This window comes from Psittacula echo, assembly GCF_963264785.1.
Source record: "Psittacula echo genome assembly, chromosome: Z".
Classification (NCBI taxonomy): domain Eukaryota; kingdom Metazoa; phylum Chordata; class Aves; order Psittaciformes; family Psittacidae; genus Psittacula; species Psittacula echo.
In genome coordinates this window covers 1,346,829-1,360,556 of record NC_137742.1, presented here as the reverse complement: position 1 = coordinate 1,360,556, position 13,728 = coordinate 1,346,829, and the positions used below count along the sequence as shown (strand labels likewise).

Here is a 13,728-nt window from a genome sequence, read left to right as displayed (position 1 = left end):
CTCTTTAAGGGGAGACCTGAGAGCAGCTCCAGTGCCTAAAGGGGCTGCAGGAAACCTGGAGAGGGGCTTTGGGCAAGGGCCTGTAGGGACAGAGCAAGGGGAATGGCTTTAACCTGCCAGAGGGGAGACTGAGATGAGCTCTTAGGCAGAAGCTCTTCCCTGTGAGGGTGCTGAGGCGCTGGCACAGGGTGCCCAGAGAAGCCGTGGCTGCCCCATCCCTGGCAGTGTTCAAGGCCAGGTTGGACACAGGGGCTTGGAGCAAGCTGCTCTAGTGGAAGGTGTCCCTGCCCGTGGCAGGGGTTGGAACTGGATAAGCTTTAAGGCCCATTGTAACCCAAACCAGTCTGGGATTCCATGATGCTAGGTTTCTAGTACATTTTTTGAACTGATGAGCTGGTGTCCCGAGCTGGCTAGAAGCTGAGTAGCTTTTAAGTGCAACACAGTCCTCTCGAGAAAGCAGCAGCAGCAGTAATGACAATAACAGTAATGCAAACTTCCCCAGGAATGTGTTAGCTCATGTCATGCTCATCATTGCCCAGGACTGAGGCTCCTCAAAGACATTGTGAACTTATGTTCTGGTTTGCCTACTTCAGGCTAAGAAAGATGCTTCCAAAGAGGAGCACTTAATGTGACAAGACTGAAGTGACTTCCATTGGTGCTGGCTCTGGACATATCAGACTAAAAGTATTGTTCCAGCACATATAGCAAAGAGATAATCCACCATCAACCTGCAACAAAGAGTGTTATTTCAAAGGAATTAACTCCCTGTGACCAGAGCCTGTACAGCAGCTGGCCCCTCCCTTCTTGTTGTTTGTCCCCCTGAAGACTTGTCTCTGTGTTTAGATTGGGCTGGTTTAGCTCAGCACAATCCAACAGATTTTATAAGGCTTTACCTCATAAAGTGACTTCAGGGCTGTTGTTCAAACATTCAAAACTGTTGTTTAGTGGCCACAGGGGTAGGACACAGATGATGAGATGCTCATACACTGAGTTCCCTGTGCTGTTATGTTCTCTGTATGCTCCAGGTCATTGACAGCCTGCATCAAACGAAGTAAATGAACAATGAGCTTAGTGCCAGTGCATTTACTCCTCACTCTTAATTATTTATTAATAATTGGCCTTCTTTCCTTTCTCCTCCACAGTCTTACAAAATATCTGTGACAATTTCCTGGCCTTACAAAATATCTGTGCTAGACGCCCTGACCGTCATTAGAAAGGCAGGGTTCAAAGTAGATACTGTAGGCTCAGAAATCCAGCCTTGTGTCTTTAATACACTGGAAATAGAAAAACGAAGAATTTTCTATCATATCTAAAATGTCCCGAGATGAGATATATTTAGCAAATGGACACAATTATGTTTGGTTTGTACTGGTACATACCTACAAATTTTTCTAATAGAGAAGCCACACTATTATTACCGGTTTTAAGTGCATAGTGTTCCCAGAATATGTTAGGAGTTCCTGGATGTCTCAGTGGAAAATAAGAGCTATCCGCCAAATCCTAACATATCCATACGCAGTGTTTTGTGCAATTACTGCTGTTAAAAACTCACTTCATATGTTACGTGTTTGAAATGCATCTAAGGACACTCACATTTGAAAGGATCTAAGAAAGCAGTAGACGCTTATAGTAGATGAACTATACTTCATGACTGTTATGGTGTGTAAGGAATTCAGAATAAGGTGAATAACTTCTGTTTTCTCTTATTTCCATTATTTTCAGCTCCAACCTCTGCTCCCAAGGATTTGACAGTCATTACACGGGAAGGGAAACCCCGGACCGTCATTGTCAGCTGGCAGCCACCGTTGGAAGCCAATGGAAAAATCACTGGTAGATATTTGAATTATCTATCTTCTCCATTTATTTACCATTCTGAGTGTTTAATGCTTTCACTCATTAACTCTTTTTTCTTGGGTGCTATTTGATCTGATTTTATTTTATTTTATTTTACTTTTATCAGCCAACTTGGTTTAGGATTCAAGGCAATGTTAGAGATACTATAAGATCTAGAACTTGGGATGTAAATCTATATTTTTAAATTCTAAGAGCAGTAATGTAAGTTAAAAAATTGAGCACCTGAAGTAAAGGTTTTGTGGTTCGTGCTGCTCAATGATAATTAGAAATGACTAATAATTAGTATTTGTTTGGCAAGAGTGCAATGCATAATACATGTAATAATAGGTTGCTCAGTGCAGCACATCATGGGAGAATTTATTGGTAGATATTTAATTTTACAGTAACAATTTAAGGCAGTGATGATCAGGAAAAACCCTAATATTGACTGACAAGAACTGAACTGAACGGATGCTTCACAATGACAGATTTTATTTTCCAAAACACTTCATGTAACCTTAGTATCTAATTAAGAAATTCATTACAAACCTTTAATGTTAATTTAGTTTGAAAAATATAGTAGAGTTCTATCTGAGATTTTGCTTGTAACTGATCATTTTGGGCTGTTAACAGACAACTCAGAGCCATATAATTATTAGGAGAATTATTGCCCACCTTCAATAACGTGCACATTATGGTCACATTACTACAAACAGTTGTGTTGGACCCGTTCTACAGCACATTTTTGTGTGGGAGAATGAAAATGTCACTGTTACTGCTCATAATCCCAGTAACACGCTGCTGAAGCATTGATGAATATAAATGTAAGAGGAGGAACACTTCAGAACAATGTCCCGTGTGAGCCATTAGCAGTGAAGAGCCCTGGGTAAGCTTTTAACAGTTGTAACTCAGCAGGGCCTTACTGGCATCAGATGAGCTGTTGTGAGTTACACCAGGAAGGTAACCCACTTTATGTTATCAGTAAAAATAAGGGTATATTTCCATGTGGACATCACCCAGCTATAACGATTCCTAGGCCAGACTTGCATACTGTGTATAATTTCGCTCTACATTATCATCAGGACTTCACAATCTGTGACCATGTCCAAAAGGAGGATGTTTTGATGAAATGACCCTGTTTACACTAACCTAATTTAGCCATTAGAGAGAAGACATGACCGTTCTGATGGACAGCACACCCAAATGAGTGTTAATAGTCCTGATTCCCCAGTGAGTAAAAGACAAAATAAAATAAAAGCTTTCCTGACTTCCAAGGCATGAAATCACTCCATGGTAGCAACTTTTATAGAGCTTTTCCATCATCAGTAGCATTCAGACCTGAGACCAGACTGCATACCCTGGCATCTATGCACAAACTTGTTTCTTCTAGCACTAGGTTGCAGAATGTCTCTCAACGGAATTTTTTGTTGAGTGTGTGGTCAAATGTTTCTTAGGCATATAAAGCAGGGTTGCAAACTAGCTGCAGGGTGTTCTAGACCTCTCAGCCCTGATTACAGGCTTTTTCATTTGCAGTTCATTTGGAGAAATTCATTTGTAGGCAAAGTAATTCCTATAAACTGTAATAATTTCCCAATGCTGGTGTTTCTGAAAGTTCTAATATTTTTAAGTTTTATTCAGTGGAAAGTAGTTACTGTATTACTTAAAATTAGCAAAATTCTGAGCTACCAAAAATTTTGAATCTCGATTTTTTTTCCCAAAATGCTTTCTCCTGTAGCTGAAAAGAAATACTGCGTGGCTTCCCATAAGCACCCTGTCATTTAATGTATGTCATTAATGCCATATAATTTTATTTCAGGATGGAAACACTAAAGACTTATATTGTATGGTTTATGGAAGCTATCAGACTTCACCTCAGATTTCACCTGAATTTGAGAAATGAGCTTGTAACAGCCGGTTAATGAGTGCTACCTATTTTTATGTTTGCTAAATCTGTATTTCTTACAGTGAATATTGTAATTGTGGTTTTGTTCTAAAAATAAATGAATGTGTGGTTTTGTAACTTTGCTCAAAGCAAAATAGACTGAATGCCTGACATCCCTGCTTTTTAATAGAAAAGCCAAATTTTTAAGAAATCTGAATTTTACCTGTATTTTGTAAAAGAAGCACATTAAAATTTGGTGAAGTGCTAACTGAGAGGTTGTGTTTCCTCAGCTTACATCCTGTTCTATACTTTGGACAAGAACGCTCCCATTGATGACTGGATTATGGAGTCCATCAGCGGTGACCGGCTCACACACCAGATCATGGATCTCAACTTGGACACTGTGTACTACTTCAGAATCCAAGCTCGCAACGCCAAGGGAGTGGGGCCCCTCTCTGATCCTACTTTCTTCCGGACGCTGAAAGGTTTGGATCTGTGTCATCGGGATAGTAATGATACACAGAATTTTCTTATGCTTCTGTGGGAGCTTTGCAATTAATTCCCCTTCAGCCAGAAGAGATCCTACTACTTGAAACTGTTGCTGAGAGATAAAAGCAAAATGTTAGGTACAGTACTTGACAAAAGTAAACTACATAATGAGGTGGTAACTATATTTTTAAATTCAGTCAGCTGGGAGAAAGCACTCTGACACCACCTAACTTTCCACCAGCAATAACAAAACTAATTGGATTTGACTGAATTTCTCTAGGGAGGTCCCTTTTCATTTTGGATCCTCTGGTGACTGTAGGAACCTGTAATGACTCACTCCTATCAGCAGAACAGGCATGGAAAATCATGATTAGAAATCTCAGCAAGCTGAGATGCAGCTTGCCTTTGCATGGGGAAAGTTCTTCCAGATATTTTTCAGTAGATTTTATTAGCAACAGACTAATTAGTACTTCACCCTTCTCTGTAAGTGACCAGTGAGGAGGAGTAGGCAAAACAGGGGCATCCTTTATTTTCCTGGCATTCCAGTGCCAACACGTTTATGAGAGCAAAGGACTGCGCTTATGTCAGACTCAGTTTCAAACCAACACAGAGAGAGATTCCTCTGCTCTCTTCCCCACTGTCTGTCTGTGTGAAGCCCTGACATGATCTACCCAATAATTATTAGTTATGAAGATGTAAGCAATATTACTGTTAGTGGGAAGCAGGGTGCTTGAGGCAGCTCTGCTCATTCTATTTTAACTGTCACTCAATCATTTGCACAAAGGTATAAAATTACTTTTTAAAAAGATGTGTAATTAATGAAAAATGCAAATGACACAAACAGAGAACCTGTTCCAGGAAAGAAGCATGGCATGTGAGAGAGCACGTTATTGCTGTGTCTTCTCTGGAGAAAATCCTGGGATTTGTTTGTAAAAATGACAACATAGCAGAAGACAATTGAAACAGGACACAGACTGGGCCTGAGAAGTCAAAACTGGAGGGAAATTAAGGAAATCCAGGTTCAAACCTCGCTGGAGAGGGTTGGAATTAGTGTTCACACTCAGGCCTCTTTTTAATCAGTCGTATGCGACTTCATTTAAAGTGAGCTCTACTAAGCAAAGTGACAGCAGAGAAGGGGTGCCACACCATCCCTATATCATTCACTTTAGGATATTTGTTCTTTGGTTAGTGGGAGCTTGTATTTGAATTCTCTGTCAGCAAACCTTCAATGTGAATAGCAAATTTTTACCCTGCCCGAGAGGGAAGGAAGGGAAACTCCATTTTTCAGCCTTTAAGAAAGGCTTTTGATGAATGAGCCAGTGTCCGCAGCCGCAGGGGCAGAGAGCTTGCCCTTTTTCCTTCATTATCAGTGATATCAGTGTCTCTAAAGCATGCTATTGACCATTGAATAAGAGTGAAAAGCTTCATACAACTGTTTCCATGCAGTAGGTAGAGAATCAGAAAAGAGAAAGAAAAATTGTGTCAATTTGTTCTGAGCTTATCATCACCTGCCCAGGTTTGCAGGACTTACTTGTCCAAGTCATGTTTCACTCTGAATGAATTATTGGTAAGATCCTGATTATTGATTCTCTACTGCCAAGAAATGCGAAGAGATAGCACTTTGCGGGTGCTTCATCTCTATCAAGAGGATGGTGCCAACTTAATTTCGTGCTCACAATTTGTGCCAAGCAGAAGTCTATTAGACTGAGCTTAAATTGAAACAAGGCATCAAAATATAATAACCACAGACTAATGAGATATGAAAAGATATAGAGACCAGGATATCTAACTAAACCGAAAGATTGATGCACTTGATATCACCTGCTTTGTAATGTTTACACAAAGTACCGTGAAACTCATTTGGGAAATGAATTCTGCATCAGACAGCATCAACAGATACTGAAAAGATGAATTTATACATTTGTTACATCTTGTAATAGCCTACAAGGACTATGTCTAATACCCTGCCATGAATACTTAATGATATCCACCCTAAATATGTCATGTTCAATACTATTCAACTGTTTTTTTGACAAATTTATCCCTACGCTTGAGGTGAAAAGACTTTCTGAAGTCTTGAGTGCATTCTGAATTATGCAGAAATGTTGATTTCCTACCTATAATGATTATTAACAGAAGACATGTATGAGCCATATGGTTATGTGTGTTCTGATGGCAAATCTATGTCCTGATCAGAGAAAGTTTTAAATCATGAGGAGCTAAACAGGCATCAAAGATCCACTAAGTCACCCACTGTCTCGTTTCATACATTAGAGCACTTAAAGCTCCTGCAAGGAAACCAAGCCATTACTTGTGTTGTAATTGCAATGAGAGTATTTGTAGTGACTTTCCTTTACTAATGAAAATGTAGTGATCTGTGAGAAAGAGATATGTTTACTAGTAAATAACACTACCATGGAGTAATGAGTTTATATTCTTCCACCTCAGCTCCACTGATGATAATAGAGACAAAAATGAGCAAATCCTGAGGTTATGTAAATTGTTGTTACACTGTGTACTTCAGTCAATCTCTGACGGTTTTCATCAGTTGAGAACCTGCTGGTTTTATGCTCTGGCTGGTTAAATTTATCACTTAAAGCATGGAGAATCTGAGACACACATTCGTAGGGACCCGGAATAGAAGGCTGAAATGTGATCGAACGTCTCACCTTTTCATTGTTACATAGTTTGGACCAGAATTTGAGATTGTTACTAGGATTTTTCTTAGTGCTTCCTGAGTCTCAATGACTTCAGTAAATATTACGTATACATATATATTTATATGTGTTTAAGTAAGAGAAGCAGACAGTGCCCAAATAGTATGTGCATTTTGTGCAATGCAGAGTATTTGCCCAGATTGCCCTGATGTTAAAGTCCAAGTCTCCATGTTATGTTAATTTTATAGCATATATAGGGATAATTTTCAGAAATTCGTTAAGTTGCAGAAGTAAATAAACAGTCTGAAATGTTATTGCAACTGCCCGATGAAACATGGCAACTAAAGAGTGAGTGAATGAACTCGTGACAAGCAGATGGGAAAGAGGATTTCCTTGATCTTTTAAATAACTTGTCAGCAACTTGCTTTTTCATCTGCTACAGAAACAAGCAGATTTTAGAACTAAACCTACTAATGTGTTTATACTTCTTTGGCTCAGCCGTACCTATTCAGAATTTTGGCCACCATTTACAAACAGACCTTACTTGCGTGCTGACTCCTTTAATAAATGACAGCGAGGGAGTGGTTATCAGAATCTGACAAAACATTACATCAATACATATAAAACGAAAAAAGTTGCGTGTTAATGCACTGATAGACATAACATCAAGCATGAACAAAACACTGAATCGGATGTGGTTGTAAGGGGAAGGATGGAAAGGGAGAGAGATGAAGAAGAAGTAAAGAGCTTCACAGTACTCTCAGATTGTGCTAAAATCAACAAGGAAAACCATATTCCTTGGCTTTCTACAGGACACCAGATTTAAAGTTGCCGCTGCACTATTTCTAGAAGAGCCCTGAAATGGCAGGTGATGCCGATTCCGCTACTTTACTCCCTTTTTTGGCAAGGTTGGTATGGGGCAGCATTTCTAGCACTGCAGTGCCCTCTAATGCTGCCTCGGCGTCGTGGTCCAACAGCACTTCCCAATTCATAACAGCTCCAAAACTTAAGCCCCCAAGACCTGCTGGAAGCCAATATTAGCCATCAGGGCTGCAGCATCTCATGGCACTAAAGGTGTTATGGGTTTCACCTCCTCTGTCATGTGGAGAAGAAGCCAGGGCAGCATCTAAGGGGCATCCATGCTCAGACGAAGGTAACCACACTCACGAGCAAGGTTTCATGTTTTCATGCATGTATTTGTCCTAAGGGAAAGGTGATAACACAGGTATGGCTCAGTGGGGAAGCGCAGGCACACTGGTTTCTAGAAAGTTTGAGTCAATACGCTCCATATACCTGGCTTCTCTGCGTCCCTGAGAGGGGATTAAAAAATTACCTGAGGTTTTGGGGGTCATCAAAAGAGCTATTCCCTCTCTGCCGCAGGCCCAGAGCTCCTAGATGTATATTTAAGTGTAAATTACTCCTACTTCAGTACCTCCATTTGTTCCTAGCACGATGCCATGGTCTAGGGGAGGTTTTGCAGTGATTTTAGAAGCAAGGGGAGCAGCATGCCCTGCACCTGCAGGCAGTGGTTATTTGACTTCCAGATTCATGTACCAAATCACTTCTTTTCCCCCCAATTTCCTGTACTTAAGATTCTTGCATAATTTATTAAGCAGAGGACTGGTTAATGCTCTACGATAGTAGCTACTTATGAATCAGAGGAAAGTTTAATTCCCTCAGCCGTATCATAAATAGTTAGAAGTTGTAGCTGTGCAGGAAAGCTTTTAATATATCTATTGAATTTTGAAGTCTTGTCTGGTGCACTTCAAGCTATCTTTTATAGTTATTATGCAAAAACATGTAAATAGTTTTAAACTGCTTTGTAAAAAGCTGAAAGAATAATAATATAAGTCAGACCAAGCTTTTAGCTTGTAGGTGGTTTGACTGTAATTATTTAAAGAGGTAGTGTCTCTCTCCCTTTCCCTTCTTGCTTGATTAAACTTTCCAGATTGCACAAAAAAAAAAAAAGAGAACAAGAGAATTAAAAAATGCTATAGTAAAGGATTCACATATGGAAGAACCTAGTGAAAACAGTCAGTTTGAACTGGTTCTTGGAGCAATCTGGTCTAGTGGAAGATGTCCCTGCCCATGGCAGAGAGGGTGGAACTGATGAGCTTTGAGGTCTCTTCCAACCCAAAGCATTCTATTACTCTATGAGCACTGGGCCTATAAGAATGCTGGGAAGGGACTCTTCATTAGGGACTGTAATGATAGGACAAGGGGTAACGGGTTCAAACTTAAACAGGAGAAGTTTAGATTGAATATAAGGAAGAAATTCTTTACTGTGAGGGTGCTGAGGCACTGGAATGGGTTGCCCAAAGAAGTTGTGAATTCTCCATTGCTGGCGGTGTTCAGGGCCAGGTTGGACAGAGCCTTAGGTGCCATGGTTTAGTGGGCTGTGTTCCTGCCCATGGCAGGGTGGCTGGAACTAGATGATCTTGAGGTCCTTTCCAACCTTAACTATTCTATGATTCTGTGGTTCTATGTCTGCTATAACTCATGGTGCAACCTTGGTTCAGTGTTCCAGGAACATTTAGATGTTTCTCTTAGCCATATGGTTTAGCTATAGGTAGCCCTGCGAGGACCAAGGAGTTGGACTCTACAATCCTTTTGGGTCCCTTCCAACTCAAGAGGCTCTGTGATTCTATGATCCTGTGTTTGTCCTCTCAGTTCTCCAGGATCTCTTGGAAAAATGGAAGGGTAAAACTCACCCTGTCCTCCTGCACCATCCATCCCTGGTGCGGGAAGGCAGCACCAGCCTGCTAACACTAATAGTTGATGTGATGTGTCGGCTTGCCTGCGAGGAGCTGTCAGCTTCTAATGACATTGTCTCTTTCTTGCAGTGGAGCACCCTGACAAAATGGCTAATGACCAAGGTATGGTGCCCTCAATCTCTTGCCTTTCCTCAGGGCCGTGCTGGGGAGGGGGCTTTTCACCTGCGCTGCACACCTGATGAGGCAGACGCTGGCGTGATAATTAATCTTGTTAATGAAGTTCTGCTTGGCTGAGGCTGCTGCTTTGATGGGGAAAATGTAAATTTTCAGGAGAGGAAATTGTTTTGTCTCTTTTCTGAAGGACCAATTAAAATGTCAGGCTTCTTTGTATGAAATAAATTTTTAGTCTCTGCTGCATTTCTGAATAATTCACATTAAGTATAATTAAGCTCAGCATAATTTCCAGGCTTTTCTTGCACCCTTTCGTGGGTTATAGATTAAAGTTCAAAAGCCCTACAGTGATAAATGATATATCATCTTTTCTTTCAAACCAGCAGCTCCTATTTAATAGTAGCAAAGTCTAGTCAACTTTTCAAGGCATTATCATTACATTTTCCAAATATGAATATATGTTTGATTACTCACAGTTTCTCTGCTCCTACCTACCTTTCAATACCTGTGAAGTCTGTTGCTAGGGTATTTTTTTCCTTTTATTTCTATCAATTACAGCTAGAGCACTGTACATTTATGTGACATCTGCCCAAGGAAACAGCCACAGTGACATTAGGAAAGTTCAGGCCTGAGCCTGGAAAGTTTATTTGGATTTGTACTCTCATTTTCCACTAGTTTAAAAGGCAAAGCGAGGTGTAAAGCTCAAATCCCTGACTTAACAGCAGGTGCCATCTTACTCCAGCTTACTGAGTTGAACTAACCTGCAATAAATAATTCCTGGGGAAAGACAAGAAAGAGTTATCTAGAAGATCAAAGTCAACTCTAGACCCTTTCATTGGTTTTACTTCAACCTGGAGCATCCCTGGAGGGTAGCCAGAGCATATTTCACCACTAGGATTTGACTTTGTACCTGGTAGCACATACAGTCTCACAGCAAGGTAGCATGTTGGAAATTCACCCTCTGATTTCAGCGTATGATTTGTTAAAAGAAGTAGAAGTATACAAATTATAAAATATAAAATAAAACAGCTGGTTTGCTTGGTATGACTCAAATTGAAAATGTCAGGTTTGAATAGATAAAAACTATTCTCAAATTGTTAGGTTACAAAAAAAGCCCAAAAGTAAATTGTCAGTATGTCTTTTTCAAATTTGCATTTAAGATGTTTTCAGGCAGGTTTGGAAAACCTAGGACAGGCTTCAGCACAAAATCACCTGGTAAGCAGGACAGGAAAAGTGTCAAGTTCAATAAAAAAGAAAAAAAAGAACAAGACAAAAAAAGAAAAAAAAAGAAGGTTGGATGGAAAATAGAGTGTGTGTTTTAGTTCTTCACCGAGTGTACTGCTCTGCTTCAACATAACTGCATAGTTACATGTCCATACTGTAGTGATATTTAATGGATCTCATTGAACGATCTCAGAACGTGGAACATCTGCCTTCTCTGCTGATTGTGATTTCCAATGGCAAAGCCAGGACCAGCGTCCCAGCAGGCATAACCTCCTATAGCCATTGTAGGACAACCACTCATACAGACATGGTCTGTCCTTTCACAATACTGCCAAAGGGGAGACTGAGATGAGCTCTTAGGCAGAAGCTCTTCCCTGTGAGGGTGCTGAGGCGCTGGCACAGGGTGCCCAGAGAAGCTGTGGCTGCCCCATCCCTGGCAGTGCTCAAGGCCAGGTTGGACACAGGGGCTTGGAGCAAGCTGCTCCAGTGGAAGGGGTCCCTGCCTGTGGCAGGGATTGGAACTGGATGAGCTTTAAAGTTGCTTCTCACCCAAACCAGTCTGGGATTGTATGAATACTTGTTCCAGGTCTCCTACCTATGAAGCAAGTGTCTGTGTAAGCAGTGTCAGGCTTGTTCATGTCCATGTTCATGTTCATTCTTGCTTCTGTTCATGTAGAGTGGCAGAAAATTCAGAATTTGTTGGATGCTCTACAGTTTTGTGATGCTTTATGTGAGGAAAATAAAAGATTAGGAAATGTGGAAAAGTGGTTTTATGTTCCATAGAGGGGTGAACTTATGTCCATCAGACAGACATAAAGAATGAAATACTCTGCAGAAAGACCAGCCTATCCTACCTTGTGTTTAGTTAATTGGGAGATGTAAATAAGCATGACAGATGAAGTGCAGTTGTTCTGTATATGGTAGGTAAATACATATTCCTCAAACTACTACAGCAAAAAGAGCTCTGAGTTGTTTTCTGTTTGTGCAGTTGTGTTGTTCTGGGAATTCTGTGCCCCTCACTGTGGAAAAACCACCACCAGAATAATTCATTGTTCTTGAACAGCCCAAACAGTGTTTGCAATGTATTTAGTGAGTGATATCCCTTATAGACTTTAAACAGGAAAGATTTCAACAATTCTCACGCAACTACTTGCGGCACGAAGTCTGGCTAAAGCATGTCCCCAGGGTGATAACTGTGCTGTGATTACAGGCACAGCCTGTGCATTCGCAATTGCTTTAGGTGTGGTGGGGGGTTTTGGTTTGATTTAAGTCAAATAACGTACAAAAAATGACATTAGGTTAGTGTGTTTTTAGCAGACAGCAGGTATGTACGGCTTGAGTTAAACAGTCACTCCTAGGACATAAATACTGTCTTTTGCCTGGGTAGCTGAAATATACTGCAGTTTTATTCTTTAGGAATGTAGTATCCAAGGAGGATAAATTCTCAGCCTTTTGCTGTATCTTACATAGGCTTGTTCATATCTGAATTCAGTTTCCATTTGACCTCAGTGATGAATTCTAATGATGAAGTCTGAGGTCATCACCTGCATTTCTTTGATCTCTAGACAACTCTGTTAAAAACAAGTGGATGGTGCCAGGTCTCAGTGTAACTGTACTCTATGCATAAGCGTTAAGACAAACAAAGTCAAAGTTTCTAAAGGTTCATTTGCCTTAGAAATCATCAAAGCTACTTCTTTAATCATCCTGAACCAATGCCTACTGAAGTCAATGGGAGCCTTTTAAATTACTCTGTGCTTTGGACAAGGCCCTTAGGGCTATTTCTGCCACAAATGCAATTCTTATTGAGTGACATGAATGAACTCTGGTAGGTCATCTGTCTCTAATGCCGGCTCATGGTTCCTGAGGTCAGGAAGCAAAATTAACTACTTGGCAGCAAAGCATCGTTGGAGGGGGCATGGGCAGAGACCCCGAGGTTTCAGAGCATGAAGAGATGGAGCTTTGAAAATCCCAGATGTGGGTTCTGCTGGAAGGGATGGTACAACTGCTACCATCCTTAGCTGCAAACAAGGAGGTAGGCTGGAGGTGAGAATTTAGGGAGAACTTCAAATGTCAGGGCAAACATGCTCCCTATTTCTACAAGTTCTTGGGAGAGCCAAGACCAGCTGCAAGAAGGAGCTACCACTGTCAAGTGGAAGGAGGCAACAGATACCCCACCTCAGTTATTTCGTTCTTGCCCGTGGGTGTGGGATAGTGTTGAGTCCATCCCATCCCGTGGACGCTTTGGTCCTACAGCTCTCTGCTAGACAATGAGAAATCCTTGGGTGAAATAAAAATAATGCTTCCAGGGTGCGAAGGCAGGTATCTGAAAGGCAAAAAAAGAAGCATCAGCATCTAAAGAATCAAACCACTTTCCGAAGAGAGCCCTTAAATCTGAAGTGGGTGCCAAGCCTGTAAATGTGTCAGCTTCCTTTCGGATTTTTATTTTGCCAGTATGCAACCGGTAGAGCAGACCATATGCAAAGATAGTAGAAATGGTAATGTAGAAGTAAGAATAGAATTACGGTTTCAGATGCTCAAGAGAGAATTTTTGTCACAAATATTATGTATGTGGGACAGAGCTTTCAGAAGAGCTGTGGCGGAGGCTTTGTGGAGTCTAAAAAACTCTTATTTATCATTTTCATCTGAAATTTATAGAGGCAAACTAGGCAAAGAAGAGATTAATTCATTGTGGTTTGTCTTGGTCCAGTTTTCATTTGATAAAACAATATTAAGTTCCTTAGTCTGTATTTTGTCAATA

General features: G+C 40.6%; 1 protein-coding gene across 1 annotated transcript in view; it reads left to right on the top strand.

Annotated features, from left to right (window-relative positions):
* The window catches only part of DCC (DCC netrin 1 receptor), a gene marked incomplete at both ends in the record, with an annotated part of 627,385 nt that overhangs the window by 563,344 nt on the left and 50,313 nt on the right, over positions 1-13,728 (top strand). Inside the window, 3 exons of the mRNA XM_080637247.1 lie at positions 1,723-1,830; positions 4,006-4,200; positions 9,705-9,737. Coding sequence (XP_080493373.1) covers positions 1,723-1,830; positions 4,006-4,200; positions 9,705-9,737 — 336 coding nt within the window. The remainder of the gene's footprint in view (positions 1-1,722; positions 1,831-4,005; positions 4,201-9,704; positions 9,738-13,728) is intronic.